General features: G+C 40.1%; 1 protein-coding gene across 1 annotated transcript in view; it reads right to left on the reverse strand.

The window, feature by feature from the left end:
• Positions 1 to 22,430, reverse strand: part of GRIP1 (glutamate receptor interacting protein 1) — a gene marked incomplete at its 5' end in the record, with an annotated part of 76,336 nt that overhangs the window by 39,517 nt on the left and 14,389 nt on the right. Inside the window, 3 exons of the mRNA XM_010019559.1 lie at positions 1,970 to 2,125; positions 7,031 to 7,200; positions 8,793 to 8,940. Of these exons, the coding sequence (XP_010017861.1) occupies positions 1,970 to 2,125; positions 7,031 to 7,200; positions 8,793 to 8,940 (474 nt within the window). The remainder of the gene's footprint in view (positions 1 to 1,969; positions 2,126 to 7,030; positions 7,201 to 8,792; positions 8,941 to 22,430) is intronic.

The raw sequence follows: 22,430 nt of genomic DNA on the forward strand, positions 1-22,430 counted from the left end.
GTTTAGGACGAATCATCCTCTATTAAGGTTACTTCTAGCACATTGAGTGCAGTGTGGGTCTCTTAAGTCGGCTGTTACTGCAATTACAAGTATGGGTAAAAGTCTAGAAACTGGAGTAAGGAACTCTGTATGGGCTAAAAAGTAAGCTCATGGAAATGGTAAGCAAGCCTGGCTGACCAGTCAATGCCTCTAAAGACAGCTCTGATCCAGGGATGATGATGTAGTCATTGCTCAAGGTGAGACAGACTCAACCAGTGATGGGGCTGGTTCCACGCATTTTCTAATGCTCTATATCCAGACATCACAATGTAAATGCATAACCCCATGACAAAGCCTCATCCTAATTCCTTCTAGCTAGAGATTTGTTTAATCATAGCAGCCTGTCACCCCCAGCGCCTTCTGACTTGAGAAATCTTTCAGGTGGGCTTCAGTGCTTACGTGACTGTCCCACTTAAATCTACTGTCATTAGCCTTGTTTTGAGCCTTTCTTTGCAGGATACCAAATTGTAGGGCAAGGCTTCCTTGAAGGAAAAGTATCAGAAAAATACACCACCACAAATAACGGCTGTCTCCAAGATCCATAATAGGATTAGCTTTCAGGATTAACAGTCATCTGCTGGATTGAACAGCTATAATAAAGCACAATTGAAGAGCTACTTTTTTGCATCCAGCATTATTTTACTATTCAAATAAATTACTATTAGAGTAACATTACTACTGTTTCTCATGTGCATGTGAGGACATGTAACAGCTGGACCCCTACTGATACCACAGCATGGACGAACACACTACCTCCCCATGACCCAGAAGAATGTATTAGAAACTAACATGTCAATAAATGAGTTGTGAAAAATGGCTGATCAGAGTAAAAATCAAAAATGCACTTATAGGCAAACATTATGTAAAAATATTTGCTTTACAAAAGAAATAAGAACAAGCAAGCAACAAAAAACTGAAAGCAAAACGTCAGTTTCTCTCTCAAGTGTTTCCTCACAACTCCATAGTGACTGGCCCTAGATAGAGGCTGCTGGTTTTGTTATCACTGTGGGAAATCTCTAACACAGGGCAGCAGTGCTGTAATGCACAGCAGCTCAGTTTTTCCCCAAGCGGATCTGTAAGCATTATTAGCTGGAACAGATAATTTACAGAGTAGTTCTCAGGTCCCTGCTTTGGAGGAACTGAGCCGCTGAGGATCACACAAAGATGGACAAGCCAAAAGGAGAGGCAGCGCCTATACGGAGTCTGTGAAACAATGTGGTCATAGAGCCATACTCCTCTGGCCCAGTGGATACCTGGCAATACGCAAGTGGAACAGCCTGAAATATATCCAACCTTGGCTTGGGAAATTACCGACTCTTGGGAAATCCGTGCTTTGAATCCCAGAGAGTGGTCAGAAACAAGGCTATTTAGCCTTCAATGTTATTTGTTGGTCTTCCTCACAAAAATGACCATAGAGATTATGATGTAGATAGAAATACTAAAACTACTTAGGAGGTACTGTGGCAAGCTGCTCTCCTTCCGTTATGTGATAGTTGGTTGATCTTACCAGCGATCTGTTTTGAACTATTCAGCTATTAATTCTAATCCCTGGTGGAAATGGGAAGAGTTGAAAAAGGAATTTGAAAATAACTCCAGAAATGGTATAATAAACTTTTCCACAGTTGTCTGAAGAAAACATTGCTTTATGCATTTCAGATGACAAAGTTAAGCTGCATGGTCTCTACTCATCACATTTTAGCATTGGACAAATATTTGTATGCTGATGTTTCCCTAAAATCTAACAGAAACTCCAATTATTCTCTTTTCTGCCCAGTAGATATATATTAATTAAGGTACTTTGAAATTCCAATTATTCTCTTTTCTGCCTAGTAGATATATATTAATTAAGGTACTTTGTACCTTTTTTCTGTATCTTCCCCCTCCTCCACCCATTCACTGCACATTTGGAGCAAATGCTGTTACCACCTACAGGAGCTTTTGAAGTCCTTCTTTTTCATCCTCCGCCTCATCATTGTCCCACGTGGGCTGGTGGAGTAGAGGCTGCGAGGTAAGGTCCCCATGTTCAGGGAACTCAGGCTGTATGCACTCATGGAGGTAGGAGAGAAGGACGAAGACACCAAAGCTGCTGTAAGAAATCAGACACTTGGCATACAGCACTCATTCTTCATGGAAGAGTGCGGCACGCGCCTGTAACTCATCAATGAATCAAACAATGTGCATGATGCACAGGAATGGTTTGTGCATTTCAAATAACAAAGACATTAAACAACATAGGTGACCCTAGGTAAAAGTACAGCCAGCATTTCATAAATATACCTGCTGGATGCTAACAAAGATAATGTAGATACAGAAAGTACATTCATAGGATACAACTTATTTTAGGCAAAGAATTTTAAATTAAATTTTTCAACACACATCCATGAACCAATGCAGATCATTATGCCTAAATACACTGATTTTAGAAATGCCTTTTTGTAGTAGGTAATTTCTGACAAAAGATTTGTAAGCAATGCTTTGCATTCAAAAATCATGCTTTTTTTGCACTACTCAAATCTAACGGTCTACTCATATAAGCAAGAGCTGATTAATTCAGAATTTTCAAGCCTTTTTCTGTCTACAAAGGCTGCCTTGTTACAGAAAGAAAAGGCATAAAATGTCAGAAATAACCTTGGCGTGGCTATGAAAAAGTGTCGCATCCATAAAACTGAAAAGGTTTTAGTGCCTGAAATGGGAAAATCATGAGTGAAAGAAGAGGGGAGGGAGGAAGGGAAAGAAGAGGAGGAGAGAATATGTCAGAAAAGCAGGAAAAAGCATGAAACATTACGAAGGCTTTTTTGAGGAGACGCTTTCTGGAATTTCAAGGCTGGCATCCTGCAATTGTCAGGGTGGTAGGTGTTATAATGGTGGTAGGTGAGGAGGCTGCTGTGGCTGCTGGCACACGAATCCCAGGTAAGTTGCCTGCTGCTTCTCTGAACCTTCACTTCCCGCATGAAGGGATGATGGAAAATCAGAAAACAAAAGGACCAGAGAAGAGGGAAAAGTAACTGAATTGCACAAACAAAAAAAAAGTCAAAAATAAAAACAAATTGAAAATAAAAAGAAAATTAAATAATAAATAACCTGGTCTTGTCTTCTTACCAGGGGGTGCTAACTTGAGGAACAGAAATAATATTTTTTTCTCACAATAAATGCTTCTGATTATTTTTTTTTGTGTGTGTGTGTGGTCTTGTGGTTTTTTTTTAAAAAGATTAGTACTGAATCTATTTCTAATCTCACTCTGGCTTTAGCAGCAAAGATTGCAAAATTCCTTAGAAAATACTAAGGTATTATGTATGACCACTAACTGAAGGTTAATAAGTCTGTCCTTGCATTCATCTGCTTAAAAAGACCAACAGATACTATAAATAGCACTGCCTAGAATGGAGATGTTTACTTGCCAGTCATTTCAATTTACTGCATTGACATTTTAATTTTGCCACCCTCTGTTGTTGGCATTATGTTATTCTGTGCAGTAAACGACTTCCCTGGGCCAGCAGCAGAAAAACTGTATCCCAAAGCCTGGTTAATAAAGAAAAGAGTTTTTATTGATTAGGTGGATGTGCAATTTACTGTTTGGTTTTGGTTTTTTTTTTGTAAACTTGATCTTTAAAACTTTAAAATGATCCTTTTCTGGACAAAATTTGAGACCGTATTTGATGCTGATTCTAAGCACGGGGAGTCTGGGACATGCCAAAAATTAAGACCAATATTTAACAAGATTATGGGAAGCATTTCAGTTGATGTGTCAAATATTAAAGGAAAATGACTGAAGTCACCCTTCATTAAATACAGTCTATTTATCACGAAATTTAGCATCACCGTGTGCTTGTTGAACTACAGAGGAACACTTTAAACGGGAAACTATTCACTGAATTGGATGACCGAGGGGTTCACCCATACTATGAAACCACATGTAGTCTTTGGTCCATGAGCTGTATTGCTTGTTTTTCTCTGCTAGCTGCTGCATCTATGATGGCTGCAGACACATATGACCCCATGCTGGATTTTAACAGTAGCCAAAAATCTTGACTGTTTAGGTTGGACCCACACCTTGTGTTCCTTGCGTGGGAAAAAGGTAGTCACCACAGCAAGCACTGTGCACTGTTGGAAGAAAAGCTATCCTTTTGTTTCACTTCACATTACATGAGTAATGATCTGCTAATTGTCTGAAAATATTAACCCTCCTCTGACTCAAAAGCAATGTCTGTCACTGGGGAGGAGTACACACCAGGGAAGGGAGAGGAAAAGGAGAGTACAGGGGCCCATTATATCCCCACAGGCTTTTAGGGTGGTCAGGACTCTGGAGGCCTTGGCACTCCCAGGCATGGTCCTGAGTCCTCCAACAGGGTGCCCTGGGTGTCCCTCAGAGCATCCCCACTGTGCCCTGATGCGTTTGAATCAAAAGAATCTTTGCTTTCCTGCCCTCAACAGATACCAAAGGTGAGGGTTGGGTGGGATGCCACTGCCTGCCAGCCTGCACCTTGGGGTACCTCACCCACTGGCACCATTGTCAGCAACCTCAGAGACTTCAGAAAATCCCACATGAGCAAAAAAGTCCCAGAAACAGCAGCAGTAGGTGGATATGGCCATATGTGTCTTACAGACTGATCATATCTTCTCAGATGAAACCGTCTCTTTCATTACGCACACAGAAAACAAGATTTCTGAACTTTAACTATGGTGTAAAAACTGAAATCTGATAAGAACGACGTGGCTAGGTGGATTTTCATTATTTTCAAGTTGCTGTGAGCTTTGCTTAATTAAAAAGACTACTTCTAGCAGGAAATTATCTGCTAGTCTTTCATTTTTTTTCCTTTTTTCTAATGCTTTTTTTTCATGCTGAGAGTAGAGATAAAAAATGGGAAGGAACACAAATTTGGTTTGCTCAGCTTGCAGAAGAATAATCCCAATTCAACAAAAGTTCTGTAAAAGAAAAACCTATCGTGTGTAACTGTAGTAATTCAGTGGTAATTTGAGCTATTCCAACCCAGGGCTGTGTACAGCAAACATAAAACTAATGGGGCAGCAAGAGAAATGAATGTTAACAGCACAGTATAAAGGAAAAAAACCATGAAAAAAATTCTGATCTTTTAGAGTGCTCTCCATTTTATTTTAGGGCTAAAATTTCAATTTATTTTATATGCTGACTTTCCTGCCCGTTTTAAATTCCTGACATGTTCCCCTAAGACCAATAACTGAGCTTAACAGATACAGCCCTAATGATCTAGCTTATCCCAGACACACAAAGGGAGCTTTGCAAACTCTACAGCACCTAGGCCACACCACAACTGATGTAAGGTTGTTTCCAAGAGGGCACTTGCTTCCATAACGCATGTTACACCTTGAGTTGGTTGTGATACTGGAGTAGCACTACCTGGCAACGGGCTGGGAAGGGCTGTAAACATCCCAGTTATTCTGCCTTACTTAAGAAAGCAACTTAATTAATTACCTTAGGGGGATTTGTTCCCAAAAGATGCTCTTTGCAGATCCCCTAGATAGGATTTTGTAATGACCAGTTCTTAACTCTGGAATGGCAAGAAGATTGCTTTTTCCAAGCATCTACACTGGGTCAAGGTGACTAGCACATTAACAGCATTGGTTTGTTTTAAATGTTGGTTAAGAAATAACTGCTTCAAGTTACACAATCATCTAGACAAATCTTTGGCCCTGGGACTCATCTTCCCAAAACACACACTCTTTGAAGGTTCTTTAACCAGCCAGAAATTGATTGCGTGACATCTTTGCTTCAAAAAACCATGGAAGACCTGTCTGCAACATACTGTCATAACTGAAAAGAATATAAATACATTGCAAAATTTGGTCTCCATCTCATTCTGCTGCTGCAGTATCAGTCCCTGCTCCCTCGCCCCTCTAACTGGCTTAAGTAGAAAGGGGAAAGAAGTGCAGCTGAATAATGGAAGAACATGGGTTATTTTTTGTTCACCCTGGTCCAAGGGGAAATGAGTATCTCCTCAGCTACTAGTTCAATATTTACGACTCTGACAAACAGACCACAGCATCACTTATCCAGGGACAGCCTGGATCTTAGATAGATGTCCAAGAATATTTACCATCACTGACATGTCTAGGCCTCAGAAATCTTGTAGTGGTCTAACGAAGGCAGAAGCACAGTAACAGCCACAGAAGATAGTACCACTGGTTCATATTGCAACACAGGTATCTATTTCTCTGTTGATGACCCTTGTTATTTCTTTGCCTGCCATCAACATGCTATATGTTAGACTGAACTTACGAATACTGTGAATTAGCCACTTTCTAAGGATTATTTAGAAGACAAGAAAGGCAGCCCCCATCTTCAAATACTAAGACATTTCATACATATTTGATTTAAAAATGGAAAACCATTCTCTTCAAGCATGTTGGTATGAAATAAATACCACGGTGAAAAGGCTCGGATCTAGAGAAGTCTTTACAAACAAACCCTTCTCATGAGCACTGATAATGAACCCAGGAAGCAATCTCAGAAGTACTTTGAAAGATGATGGCTATCAATAATAATGCCATTAACGAGAGAAAATACAGGGGTTTTTCTAAGGTATTTCAGGGGAGAACAGGTGTTATTAATGAAGTGTTCATAATAGACTATCGAGTCAATATACTGAAAAGAAGTTGGCTGTGGTCCTTCCTCCCTCACTCTACATTTAAGAAGCAATTTAGAGATTCATTTACTGAAGTTGCCCCTCCAATGATTGCAACAGTAGAGTCAACAGGTGTCTTTATGTACATCTACAAGTGTGCAGAGCAATTTCTCAATAAAACATTTCTCCCTCTATCCATAGAAATCTCAGTGGGTACATTAAAGTTGAGAAAACACAGAGCTTCTCAGAAACTGCAGAAGCATAACCTGGGGAGCTGAAACAACATTTACAGACATAACTGCCATGATAGCTTTCTTGGCCATTCAGCAAGGGCAGGCAAAGTGAAAGACAGGAAAAATAAAAGCAGTATTTGGTGTTACAGATCCTCTTACCGTGCTCGGGGCCTTTCAGCGCCAGCCGTGTCTGGTGGTGAGGAAGGATCTCAAGTTTGACATTATCCGCTGCATTAGCCAAAAACTGCGTTGCTTCTGCCAGCGTACAGTACTCCATGCTGGTGCCATCAATGGACAGAATATGGTCTCCTACATGTAATGCACCACATCTACATAAAATGGGAAAAACTTGGTATGATCAGGTATACTCCTTGCTTAGAAAATGAGTTTTACTGCCTTCAAACTGGTCATGACAACTATGAACCTGTTCTTTTTTTTCGAGAGAGATTTGTGTTTTGTAGGCATTGTCACTGGTCAGACTTTACATCTATTAGTACAAACCTTAAAAACAATTCAGTTAATACAGTATATGCCAAGACATCACTCACAGAACTGGAATGGGATAGCTGACTATAAAAATATGTGTGAATGGCACATGAGAAGAGCTTAAGGAGACTCAAATAACTTGGTCACATATCCCTCACACAAGCACCCAGTTCATCATTTTTTGAGTTATAGTTCAAACATTTATTAGTACAAAAGCTGTAAATGATGATGAAATTATGCAGTAGTCAAACAAATAATGAAACCAGGGCTAGCATGGTGACTTGAGGAGTGGGGTGGGGAGGGGGCTATCTGCTAAATCTTGCTGCACTCAAGAGACTGGCTACTGGATGAGTTGAGAAATGCAAACACAGCAGTCAGCATCCCGACGTACCAGTCAAGTGGACAGCTCCTTTAATTGGTTACCCCCTGCGAAACGGGAAAAAACAGAGGGAGAAAATTAAAGCATCCTGCACCATTGAACTGGAGAACACCCCTGGATCAATGGCCGTCACTCTCAAAGTTTCTACGTTAGGGAAAAGCCCACAGAGGAGCTGTAGACTCACTGCTACAAGTGGGTGCTACCAGAAGCACCGTTGTCAAAGAGGAGTTACAAGGTAGGGTGACTGGGGACATGCAGGAGGAATTTGCTGCTGAAACGTAATATTTAAGGAATTTTTAGATAGAGATATGTATATAAAAATATACTGTATATGTATAAACACATACACACACACATACACACACACGCACCCCGGAAATGGTTTCACAGCTCAGTTACAGAGCTTTAGACCACTGGAGAAAAATATCTAACAATTTTTAAAATGGTTTAAATAGTTCTATTTAAACACTTAAATGAAGTGGAAAAATTGCAGCAAAACAACTTCAAAACGCAGAAGCCAGTCTTCCTAATACCTCAGTCGTATCCTACAATATCAATTAAAAATCCAGACCTAAGGAGTTCCATTTCACTGTGCCATAAAGAGTGAGTGATCCATTCTAAAAGAACACTTCAAGGTTGCAAAGCCTCAAAATTTACTTCCCTTGACAGCTGTTCCATACGGTGGGCTTACTTCCAGTGGGTTATTTATTTTTCTAAATACAAATCTCCGCCACAGCATTATATTTAATAGTCGGAGCAGACCTCTCAACTCCTGTGCTGCATAGTGCAAGCAGACAGTCACATATTACATGGGGGCTGGCTTATGTCATTGAATGTTACATGAATGAGCTAAAATAAATTGTTCTGGAAGTCTTAAACTCAGCAGTATGGAAAAACGATCTGACAAAGGGCTAATTTTAAGACCTGCAACCTTAAGAGCATCTGGTTCAGTCAATTTTATCAAAAAAGGGAAGGGTTTCTTTAAAACCAAACTGAATGAAAGTACAAATAAAATGGATGTATGGACTTGCAGTGTCAGCCTTCTGTCACACTCACCTGTCTGCAATACTCGCAGATTTGATTTTGTCTATGACAATGACCTGTTTGTTGCAGCACATCGAGGTAGTTAGTGCAACCCCAAGAGCAGCACCGGGAGTTTTGGCAACTTCAACTAGCAGTGGTCCAGATGCTGTTGCTACTGAATCTGTTAAAATTAGACAACAAAAGATCAGTATTATACCAGTGTGGTACTTACGCCATTTTCATAGCTTCCCACACAAAATCTCCATGGCTATTCTATTTCTTTAACCAGACAACATGCCACTTAAAGAAATTCTGTAACAGCATCATTTTAGGTGTCAAGAATCAGCTCTTAATGTTGAAAATTATAAAAGCGAGAGGAAGTTTGTGAATCTGGCATGTCTGGAAGCTTCTCAGGGTGTCAGAATCAGAGATGGACCAGGTTAGGGAACCAGGAGGTGTTAGTGAATCACTCTCTGGAACAACTGAAGCTCAGAATCACCTGGAATTTAAAACAGGCATGCTGAAGAAAGAGAATTAATAAAAATACCCATAGAAAATAATCTGGGGAAAAGGGGAAAAAAAAAGAATAGGTGAATAGGTTAGAGAAGGATGCTAAATTAAATTTCAGAACACAAGGGCAAGGTCTGTGGACAACAGCTATGATAATCAACTGAAGAAGGCAAAGAAAGGGTCTACCAGAAATCATTCACAAAAAGAAAGGACAATTTAGGAGAAAATAGTGAAAGTGCAGGAGGCATGACAGCTAGAAACAGTAGGAGTTAAAGCAAAATACATGTGAGGAGGTTCAGAAGATTCTTGCAGTATCCTGTCACTGGATAAAGTACTGCCTTGTAACAGGGCACACACAGTAAATGACCAACACTGAAAAAAGAAGGCAGAAAAATAGGAGGCAGCAACAGTCATGATTGATGTCTGTGGTGAGAAACTATGCCCAAGAGAGACAAGTGCTAGACAAAACAAAGAAAAAGACAGCAATCTGCTTTCTAAATGCCAAAACAAGGCAGGCAGTGATAAGGGTGAAGTATCTTGTAGAATTCTGTAGAGTGCCCGAGAACTCCTGCTAACTGATACCTATCAACCAACAACTGATCTCAGTAGAATAAGATACAGTAAAAGAAGGCATCTTTTAAGGACATAAAAAAAAATGAGACAAAGAAAAGGATATCAGAAGCCTTTGGAGGTGCTTACAATCAGAATACAGAGGAAACAAATAAATGAAAACTTATGCTGCAGCAAAGTTACCAAATGTCCTGCTAGCAAACAGAAGAGATTCATATTCACTGGAGCCTGCTGTAAGAATAGTAAGAATAGTAAGAAAAGGAATAGTAAGAACAGGTTCAACTGTGACATCTCTCAGAAGTCCCTGAGATTGCAGCTGTAAAAGAACTGCAACTGGGCTTCAAAGTATGGAGTAGAAGACAGATGTAAGATATTCCATTCAGTCTTCAATCTAGAAAATTAGTCCAAAAATGTAATTCTGACACTGAAGAGACAAAATGTGAAATGGTGTATTACTGTGCAAAACTAATACACTTACATGATGATAGAAGAAATTGAATAAGAGCTTGATTAGCCAACACTCAGCAAAGGTGCTAGTTAAGAGAATAATGTAGGTAAACTGAATACAGAAATGGAGTGAAAAAAGGTGCTTGGATGAAATAACATACAAAATCAGTAAAGCATCAGCTAATTATTTTAGAACTCCTTGGCTCCCCCCTCTCCCCCAGCCCAACTTGAAATAGTTTTTATACTACTGTTACCTTTTTTCCAGTTAGAAACCTGAGGATTTGAAGGGGAAATTAAGTGTTTCTGAAAGTGCACATTAAATCCAAGTGATTAATTTTTCTGCCCAATTGGGACTGACTTTTTAAAGGCTGAATTTTCACAGGCACTACCAAAATAAGCTGCTTCACAAATCTGAACCAAACTTTAAACTGTGAACCCCAAAAAGAGAGTCCATCTCCTAGCAAGAGCTTCAGGCACTAAGTAGCTTTAGAGTTGGAAGAACTGCCTTCAGTAGCTGCTTGTCTTTCTCTACTAACTAAAGGAGGAGGTTATCACAATTAAACTCCTGTCTTAGATACCTTATTAAGGGTGTAAGTAAGGCAGGATGCACACAGTGACTTGCATACAGCCAAATAAGCATGCACAGCAGAACAGAATATAAAAATCCCCGATTTCCATTCCTGCGATGAAAAAAAGTTATTTTCTTCTGGAATATTCTACTGGATTCTGGAGCTACAAACAAGCTTGCACTCACAAACATATGGGAACAAGACTCAAACAATGTTTGTCATCAGTACTGTGAGACAGAGGTTTGAACTCACATTGATCCAGAAAATGGCAAAGCTCAAGCTGTTATTGGCCTATTGCAAGTTCTTTCTGTAGTTATTGTCTTGAGGAGAGGAAACTAAATGCAAATATCTGTTGAGAATGGGTATATCTTTCAAGATGCTGTTCCTTTCTCAAGTTACTTGAGAAATGCATGATCAGCTAATGCCCTAACATTATTTCCCAGGTGCCTGTTGGAATACACTGGGAAAGCAAACCAAGACAGACAGGATGAACAAATAAGATAACTACATTAGAGGAACCAGAAGAGAAGAAATGGAGTGTGTCTAACTGTGGAAAATAAACACAAGGAAGAGAAATCAGAAGGCAATAATCAAGCACACATTCCCTGACAGAGAAGTATTAGTTTATCATGTTGAAGTAAAGCATGGATATGAAAAATGTATCATACAGGTATAAATTATTCATGGGTGAAGATGTTTCAGTCATTAAGATATTTACAGTGTGACTGAAGCACTTACACACTATGTTGATTTATTGGCTATGTAATTACATAAGATATACTGATGAATGTTTGCATGAAAAACGCTCTAGATTTTTGATTTTGTTAATCATTTTTCTCACTTCTGAGCACTGCATCTCAATCAGTACAAGAGGCTTGATTAAAACCTCCCAAAGGAAGCAGTACTGCCTTCCGCATGCTAATACATTTCTTCAGCTAGATAGCAGCACACCTTTTTTATTTGACAGCTTAAATCACTGGCAACAAGGGGTTTTATCCCTGAGTATACTTTTACGATGTGCAAATACGCTACATGATATATAAAATTTGTGGATAAAATAAGCAGTGTCACCACCCTCCTTCACCTCAACAGAGAATCACAAATCATTTTAGAAGTAGAAAAAAATTTAAATTTTAGCCTGATAAAGTACTCACATCACATGTGTTTATGTCCTTGTAAATGTATATATCTGCTAATCCTTCCCTGTCCTCATGGCTTGTTAAAGCCAGTTCCACAACTGGTGGATGGTAGAGGACAGAAAACCTCTCTAGGATTCCTGCAGTGGGAAAGCCAAAAAGTGAGCTGATATTACGAGGCGGCAAAGGATCAACATGCAAAACAGTACCTATAAATGCCCTAAAAAAGCATTTGCTCCCCAAGAGCTTCTTGTACTTAAAGCTGGGAAGTGCTGCTATACTATGAGCTTGTTCCTGAAGGTACACTAAGCTCTGTTGCTATCACCTGTGCTCTGCAGCTTCTCTAAAAAACCTTCTCTAACTGGAAGGTTTTGGATGCTTTCTTACATTTTTTTCAGAAGTCATGGCTGTCGTGGTTCAAGCCCAGCCGGCAACTTGGAACCACGCAGCCGCTCGCTCACTCCCCCCCTTTTCCTTCCTCCCCCCGCTCCCGGAGGGATGGGGAAGAGAATTGGAGGAATGTACCTCCCACGGGTTGAGATAACAGCTCTCCAGTACCTAAGGTATAATACAAACCACTACTGCTACCAGTAATAATGATAAGAGGAATAACAAGGGAAAAGGACACAACCGCTCCCCCCCCGCCGACCGATACCCAGCCCGACCCGAGCAGTGATCTGGGCCTTCCGGGTAACTCCCCCCAGTTTATATACTGGGCATGACGTGCTGTGGTATGCAATACCCCTTTGGCCAGTTTGGGTCAGGTGTCCTGTCTCTGCTTCCTCCTGGCTTCCCCTCCTCCCTGGCAGAGCATGAGACTGAGAAAGTCCTTGGTCAGAGTAAACATTACTTAGCAACAACTAAAAACATCGGTGTTATCAGCGTTGTTCCCAGGCTGAAAGTCAAAACCACAGCACTGCACCAGCTACTAAGAAGGAGAAAAAATGACTGCTGTAGCTGAACCCAGGACAATGGCAATACAAAGTACAAATCATTTTTATTGGAGCAGCTCAAAAGAGACAAAGGAGGAAGGATGTCAAAACAGGTTTTGACCTTAAAGAGCCAGCTGAACCTGTGTGAAACACACAGCTCCACAGGACTACTATTGATCTTGCCTGGATGCTGCTGTATCTTCTAGCAATGATGTGAATTGCAAACAAGAGGATACCTTACTATCTCACACTAAGCTTTCTCTTGCCAAGCTTCTTTCCTATTAGGTGTCCACAGGCTAGCAATTTTTTCACCTTAACACTGTATATAGCAGGTCACATAATCTTCTCTGTTCTCATTGTGATTCTCTTACTGAAAGCAGTGGGGGAAAAAACATCAAAAAAAGCAAGTCTGTGCTGGTTCAGATCAGTAAATAAATGCACAGTTCTTCAGACCTTGCAGTTCTCCCCATGCAAAGTCTTAATGCTTTTGTAGCAATGCATTCACAGATCTAAATGTGTCTTCTCTCCTGTCAAACCAGAAGACAGTATTTCACAGAAGTATTTTTTCTTGGTCAAAAAAGTGTGTGCTCTCCTGCTTCTCACATCTTTGTTCCCTTCACACAAAACCTTTGCAGCCCACAGATAATAGGTAGAGCAACCTCTCTCTCTTCTTTTGTCCATCCAGTTGTCAGTACATCTGATTCTCTACCTTCTCTCTCTTATTCTGTAACCCTAATTTTTATATCCAGAACCCACGTGCCTCATGCTCAGACTAGTCAAGAAAGCATAACGTTAATTAGAACAATGGGACACCCAGATCGTATTTTCAGACCAGTAAGCCTCATTAAGCTCAGGTCATATGACACCTGGACATCTTTCTATACTTCTCCTAAAAGGGAAAACATCCTCTAGCCCTAAAGTGCAATTTCCAATACTGATGTCCAAAGAGTGGGTGGATCAGAGATGTATTTTAATGAAGCTAAGGAAGAGTGTTGAGAACTGAAAAAAATCTGAAATCTCTGATACTCTCTCCTCCTTTAAGAGTAAAAAGCTGGAACATGAAAACAGATCAGTTTGAAACCTCCTATCACTCCCAAATGCCCTACACTTTATTCTTGCTTTCCTCTACTCTCTCTGTGCTCTTTTTTTAATTCACAAAAAATCAATGATTCTTTTCCAGCATCAGCTCAGCAATCATACATGCTACAGTTCTGATGTATATGGGTCAGTCATGGATTGCTCCCCAAGAAACCTGTTGAGTAAACTCTCATAGAAGGACACTCACAAGTCCTTAAATGCAGAAATGAACCACCATTTCCCTGAACTTGCTTTCTTCAACAAAAATATGACAGAATGTAGGGAGGTGTATGTATTTATGTACGTGAGCCAAGGTGAGTTAGAGAAGGGTCCAATACAAAACACTGTTGCAGTCCATTCTTACTTTAGAAAGGTTGAGACAACCAACATACCATCGGCAATCAGAGAAAAACTGGAAGGTACTTAGAAACTGCAGTGGTGAATCTAGTGTGTAAGGCATAGAATGGAATGACAGCAGTCACAGCTCCTGCAGCCAAATCTGGGCTTTATTTGCCATATCTCAGTCTCAACAGAGTATTTACAGAATAACTGATGGTGAGGAATGCACAGCAGGTGTAGTTGTGTCAGTCCATTCAGAATGAGCACCCCTGTTCTCTGCATTAAGTAGCAGGAATTGTAATGTTAAAAGCTTTATTCTTTTTTTTTCCCCATAAATGACTCAAAATTTCAATGACTCAAAATACGTCAAACATACCACAGGTTTATCAACAGGAGCTTTCTGTATTTGCTATTCCTTTGAAAATCAAGATTGCTGAAACGCAAACCTCAAAATTCATACATTTCTTATAGGGTACTTAAAATCCATAGCCAGTTGTAGAGATTTGAGCTCAGGTAACCAACCCAAAGAACAGCCAAAACTTCTAAGAGACTGGATGAATTTGGTCTCCAAGTCCTGTGGCTTTAGCAGTGACACTCTCCATACAGACTGTTTCGCAAGGCCCTTTATAGCACTTCTCAGCTGACAGTGGAGCAACATAAAGCACTCAGGGATTCTGAGCACATTCACATCCACTCTTCTTCATTAATCAACAGACTATTCATTATTGTCAAACAGTACCTTAAACTGCACTTAATGAATCTTGTCATCCTCCATGTGGTTTTCTTATTGTATTCTTAAGGACTATTTTTTTTTAAATGAACACCAACCCAGAAAGAACATTCTTCGTGTCCATAAAAATGCCCTCTCTATAAAACTGGCAACATTTAAAGTTGTCCCAGCTCCTCATAGTCCAGTGGCAAGATTGTATCCCTGTGATAGTGAGACTTACATTCTCTGTCCTACTATGGCCCCGCTATTTCCCTTCCCTGAGACTGCCGTAGTGATAGGTGGTTGATCTCCTCCACTTGCCTTTTCCATAGTCTCCAGCAAAATAAAAGCCCAAACCAGAAATAGCTAACTACTTTATTGTGCAAGAGAAAGATCTGCTGGAGTGGGCAAGCTTTTATCCACCTTTCTCCTTCCTCTTTGCTTCTCTTCATTAACACCTTTCTTCTTTCCCCAGGTTTGTAGTTCACCAGGTCACAGGTGCAGAGGGATAAAAAGCCCAGACACTTCTGGCACTGTTTTTCAGCCACATCCTAAAATATTCCTTATGTTTTTAAATTTCTTCTGTAGGGGCATTTTCATTCATTCATATGAAACACCAACTAGATGATTAGCCCTTACACACATAGCTAACTGATGGTTACTTATTTAAGTACTAAATTTTAGGAGTGGAAGGCTGCTTATTTATGTAATACCCTTTTCTAGTACTCCAAAGATAATTTGATCTCAACAAATCCCTAATCTCCATTTTGCAAAGATAGGAATATTAATTAAATATTTTTTAAGATGATCTGATTAAGAAATTGAGATTGGGATCATGGGTCAATGGTTTCAAAAGGGAAAGTAGCAGCAAAGAAGAGAGGCAGGAATAGACCTGCAGTGTCTAAAGGGTACAGGAACAACATTCAAGATGCTCTACAGCTGGGTAGCGCCATTATCACTCATTCAGTCTAATATTATTTGATTCCTCATACTTTTGTGATGGTAAAGGTCATAAGTGAACCATACACAGGGCACTGATGCACAGTACTGGCCCTGGCATTCTCTCCCACTAATATTGAGTAATGTTTGCACCCTTGCTCTGCTCATGCTTCATTTAGCAGAGTAACCTTTTTTCATCTCAGACTTTATGGGAAAACTAGAATCAATGCCAGCTAGCAAGCTCGGATAATGATTTCTGAAATGCTAAAAGCCAGTGATTGTGTTTCTAAGTCTCCTCTGAGAGCTAGAATACAAAAAATATGAATAAGTTTAATGACTTGTGAGACTTCACCCTAAAATATATGTTGGAATGGAGTAAACTGGGATTATATATTGCAAGCAATATTTGAGGAGAGAGGGTGATAGTTTCTTTAATAAGAATACAACTATTTAAAAATTAAATATTGTTCTTGTTCAAAGGATCAACAGCAGTCTCCAAGGCCCAACTTATAACTTATCTAAAAGATGTGTGCTCCTAGTGTTCCCTTGATTCTGGAGTGTGTTTCAGACAGGCTGTAGAGAGAGCAGGAGTTGCTACAATTTTATCTATCTCAGCTGTAATTAAAGGGGCAAAACCAGAACTAACAGAATTTTTTCCTAATTGCCAGTAACAGCACAGCACTGGAGCTGCTGGGCTACTAATTAAAGGTTCACAGAGCCTACAGAAAACCATGAAATTGCTGCTAAATTAAAAAGCCACCAATGGCACTTTACACACTCTCATCTTCAGAATCACCTGATTTCAAAAATGAAAAATAGGAATAATTTCAAGAGGATGCCAGAAGAATAAATAAAAGTGAAATCAGAGGAACTTCTCAACCTCAGAATGGAAAATGGAGACATTATCCTCTAAATGAATGTGCTGCCTATCTCCTCCCTTACACACAAGCAATTTCATATTCCTGTCAACTGACTGGCACAGTCTTTCCATTTTCCTCTTCTCACCTAATTCCTGCAGTTCATTTATATGCCTCGAATTCAGCCAAGTTCTTAAAATCAAAAGCTTAGGAGCTGCCTTTACCTAATTTCATACTCTGCACCCTTACTCCCATTGCCCTTCTCAGCTACGAAATGCCTGCTAACCACCAAAGAATCATCCCTGCCCTCAAAGTGCTTGCACCAGTGAGAGCAGTGGGGATGTACTCAAAATCCGCTTGGGACTTTCTTAGCCTTTCTCTCATTCACACCACAAAAGCCTGCCTAAAGCCCTTTCACTTAAAAGACTTTCCCCAATTCTTGGAACACTCCCTCCTCCTTCTAACTGCTTCATGCTCAGACATCTTTCATTTTTACTAGATCCCTTCGCTGCTCAAAAGCTGCATTAAATCCCAAACTCTCAACTAATCTGTATAATTCTTTTTGTATGTCCTGTTAATCTAAAACCTGAATTATCAGTTGCTGAATTTACAACAGAGAAATGACATGGTGGATGGAGCATGTACAGAAGATCCTGGATCTACCTCTTTGAGGCTAGTCTAAATGCATTTTAAATAAGCCCAGGCTCTGCAATTTCTTTCCTTTGTTACCTGTAAAATGAGTACTACACTGAAAACTCAGGTGGTACTTAAAGAACTATTGAAAACTTAAATCTCTACCCCTGATACATGGTTTCAGAACTTGGGAGCCTATAAATACACCTTTATGGTTAGTTTGTCAACCTAGGCTTCAAACACCACCTTTCTATTGAAGGATGGCTCCTGAAAACTGCCCTGAAACACATTAGATTGATTGTCAGATGTTTGCAGAAGTCAGCAACAATCTGCATTTCATTCCAGGAATGGAACTCAAAAATAGTTACTTATTAAAACCATCTCCCAAAATGGTGCAAATAATATGTAAAGTCCTCTGCTGAGACACTACAATAAAAACCACTATTTTCTCTATTACACAAGCACAGATAAAATCACAGAACCATCAAATCATAGAATGGTTTGGGCTGAAAGAAGCTTTTGAAGATCACCTAGTCCAACTCTGCTGCCATGGGCAGGGACACCTTCCAGTAGAACAGGTTGCTCAAAGCCCCATCCAACCTGGCCTTGAACACTTCCAGTGACAGGGCATCCACAAGTTCTCTGGGCCACATGACAGATAGATACATCCACACAGAAGAACTTCTCATACTTATTTACTCTTGCTGTAGGACAGCAAATAAAATACACAAGAACTTTTATTTCTTCAAAACACTCCAGCTCTTGCACTATTCTGTACCTGACTAATCACTACAAATAGAACAAATAAGGACAACACTATCTGCAACTCTGCAATCTAAGACACAGGTGATCTGTCAAATTTTAGATCTGCCAGCCTTGAATGTGACAGAATGAATAGACAATATAAAGTGCTGCAGTACCCATAAATTATGTCTATTTGCCATAATGACCCTAAGATTCCATCTAACGGGAACAGTAGTAATTAGAGCAGGACTGGATTCTCTTCAAAAGCCTACAGAGCACAAAGCCCCTTCCCTCCAGCACTTGCCAGATGGGAACAAACACTGCAAACACCCAAACTTTGTTTTGAGCTGACAAGTCCCATCTGCACAGGGCTCTGCCAGGATAACGACATCTTGGATAATCCCAAAAGCTTCAGAGCAAAGGACAGTTTGGACAATTTGTTAAGAGAGCTGACATGCACACCAAACAGATAAGGTAAATAAGGACATGTCAGTGCTGTGGTAGTGAGATATTTGAGCTGTCCCTATCTCCCCATCACGCTGGTGGGAACGGGAGCCCTTGGAAGCAGCAGAGCCACACAAGCAAGGTGCCAGGCCTGTGACAGCCACTTCTGCTTCTCACCAAGGTGGCTGACCCAAGTGCAGCCCCACTCCCATATGGCTGGGCTGCTTGGCATACTTGAGGTGCATGACTAGACCTTGCTCAAGGGTCCTCTGTCCTGAGCCATAGTGCCTCACACATTCACAATTACTAATTCTTTGCATGTGTTAGTGACCTCTGCACACAAGCTAAGCACAGTCAGTCTCTGCCTTGGAAAGGTGGCTTTGGGTGTCCTTCTGCTAACATTGAAATCAACAGACTTGGTCTGGTTGAATACGCAGGAGGTTTCAGGCTAGTCTAAAACACTCCTCTGCAAAGCCTATTAGGTGAGTATAAACCAGAAGAAAAGAAAAATTGAAGTAAACTCTACATCCTTCCCCATAACAGATAATACAAATTTCTGATGCTGTAAGTTTGTACTATCAGTACCATTTTTTTCCTCTAAAGCTCTGGTCTCTTTTCAGTAAGTGTTCTAGCACAACTGTCTTAAAAATAATTGATGCATTGGCACAGCCACGGAATAAAATGGTACCATGCAGAATGTTGAGGCTGAGATCTGACCTTGATATTTATGCACTGAGGAGCAGAGTGAGAGATTTTCAGCTCTCAAGGGTTGCAGAGGATATTTTCTCATTCAATGCCAACCACTCATGCAATGTAACTTTTGTAGAATGAGGCAGGAAACAAGTTTATTAACTGCCCTCCCTTTCCTCTTAGGTATTGCCTGAGCAGCAGTTCAGCAAAAACATTTCAAAGAAACAGAGAAAGGAACTTAGGTAAATTGCCCTCAAATCCAACAGAGACGCCACAGTGAACATAAGCTCTTTGATCCCATATTGCAAAACTAATCCAGGATTGTTTACCTGTTGCCTATATATTTCCAGCTTTTACTTTCCCAGTGCTTGTTCCAAGCAGTACAGGAACAGTATTACTGGGAGTATTTACAGATTTAAAGGAAAGTTTCTATATCCCTTGTTCTCTGCACTGTACATTTCCATGTTTCTTCTTCCAAAATCCCAACCAAGGAACAACCTCTAGAAACCCAAGAACCCCATAACTGATGAATACCAGTAATGGGAAGTAGACTCTTTCATCTGCTTCCTCAGCAGGCAGCCTGCCAGCTTGCTGCCAGGGTCACCCTTGGCAAGGTTCCTGTGCAACTTCTCCTTTGGTGCAGCACAAGCCATTTGCCTCCTGCCAGAACATCTCCTGCCACCGGGCTCAGAGGGACTCCAGGTCCTCTCATGCCCCTGTCTGATAACTTTTTTTTCTTTCTGAAGATGTGCCAGTGCTCATAAGGTACAAAGATTTGTAATTCAGTAATTGCTGAATTTGTGTAAAGGAGAAACTGTGAAAAAGCCTTTTCTGGGCATTTTTCTTTCTTTTTTTTTTTTTCCCTTTCTTTTTTGGTGACTGAAAATCCACCCACATTTACATAAGCTGTAAAGACCTTGAAAAAATAAAGGTCAGGGTGCTCGTAAGGCATCTACTTCATTTAGCACTGCTGAGCTGACCATACGGACTGTGTGTATGCGAACTGTAAAAACCTAAAGCAGGAGCTGATTAAAATCAGCAGAACATCAATATAAATCATTATAAAAACACATGAACATAAAAAAAAAGATCAGAAGTGTCTGTTTACAAATAGAATGACATTAAAAGAAAAATACTACGGTTGCCATGTGGGCACAAAGCACTTCAAGCTTAATGAACCCCAGAATGAATATTGCCTGCATGAACTTATTTTTACCTCTCTTCTTTAATTAAATAATCACATATTCTTCCTTCTTCAGGAGCCTCATGCAGAAGGTAGACAGTGACTATGTAATGAGTAGCAGCACTTTTCCCTTTTTTTCCATGCTCATGCCTTAATTACTAAGCAGTGTTCTCAAGCTTCCCTGTGCATATGTGGTTGGGGAAGAGCTATTGTATTGTGCAGCCTCTGAATATTCATCACAACACATGTTCATTAAGGATTTTATCTTATAACCACCGTTTAAAGCAAAAGCATAATGTTTTCCCCACTGTATAGATAAGCAAATGAAGATCTGAGAAATGAAGGTCGAAAGCATCCATTAGTCCAGAGAGGAGGATTTGAGACACACTGGGATTCACTGCATCAAAATGCAGGCATCTGTAGAGCAAATCTGAGGTAGCTACAGCTGAGCTAGAGGCCTAAACTCCCTTTATAACCATCAGAGAAAACTGGCATATGAAAACATGTTTCACCTGCCCTAGTTTAGGCAACTGCATCAAGATGAGATGATCTATTCTTTAGAACTCTCTCACTTGACTGTTTTCCAGATCACTTAGTATTATGCAGCAGGTGACTGATGGAGGCAAAATCTATGCAATCATTCCAATTAAAATCTCTGTCATACCATATGTTCCAAGGTATCTAAGTAAGGCTGCATGGGGATCTTTAATCCTTGCATTTCCCATCCCCAAAGAGCTGAACTGAAAGGAACTTTACAAAGACAAGAAAAAGCTTCCCCCAATAAACACAAAACCTTTTGGAAAAGTTGTCACAAAATGCTGCTTCTCCTGAGCACACTTCCAAATGTAAACTAAGTCTGGGTAGATGGATTTTCACTGGGATAAGCAGAAGAGACTTTCTTGAAAAGGGCTTCCTTTTTGTCAGCCAGTATCTACTGAATTGCATGTCTGTGTTCCCATGCTTCAAAAAGACTCATCTTTACGAAGAAAAGTTTCCCCAAACTTTCTCATCACAGGCAAAACAACCTTCTCTGAACTCATGCCTGGGAAAGGTGGAACAATGCCTGAAAATGCTTAAATAAAATTATAAAAGAAAGTAGACTTAGGCACTTACCTGGGGGAAGGTGGAAGAGGGCCAAAAGAGAAACCCTAACATAAATGGCTGACTGTTCTTAAAACCATGGGTTTAACTGTGAGGCAGTCTACAGAAGTCTCAGAAACACCATTCCTCCTACAAGGGGGATCAGAAAGAAGCACAGAAAGGACACATCCCTTCCTCTTTGCTTTTCCTTTACAGCTGTTTTCTACTTTGAACAGAGCAGCTGATACTTCTCCCACATTCTGTATCCAACTAAAGAATGGCAGAATGCACTGGGACAGACCAGCAGTACCAATGTCTTGCCATGATTTATAACATCAAATGATAACATTTGAAATCTGGTCTGTTACATGAAAGCCAAAAAGTAAATAAAATGAAATGCATGGTGGCTGTTCATCTGAGAGTTTCTCTAGCATGCTCAAGGGTGGAGAATTGCTGTGATCTAGATCCAAACTGGGATGACCTATGAACTGGTAATTTCATGCATATATACCCTGTTCCAATGCTAATGCTGAAGTACCAGAAGAGAAATAACTTTGCAAAAGGGCAAAGAAAATGGGCCTGGCATGTCATCTTTTCATTAACAGACAGGAGAGAATTGATGTGGTAACTGGGTGCAATTAAACAGTGCGAACAGCACTATTTTTAAATAATCTGCATCAGAGTTAGGTCCTTCTAATACAGGTCTTCTCTACACTTCAGACTTGAGTTGGCTGTAGAATCCCTAAAGTTGATGCTCATATGCTGGCAATGAAATAACACATTGATTTAGTGGTACAAACAGTGCTTAAACT

This window comes from Nestor notabilis, unplaced genomic scaffold (genome assembly GCF_000696875.1).
Source record: "Nestor notabilis isolate BGI_N333 unplaced genomic scaffold, ASM69687v1 scaffold14778, whole genome shotgun sequence".
Lineage (NCBI taxonomy): Eukaryota > Metazoa > Chordata > Aves > Psittaciformes > Psittacidae > Nestor > Nestor notabilis.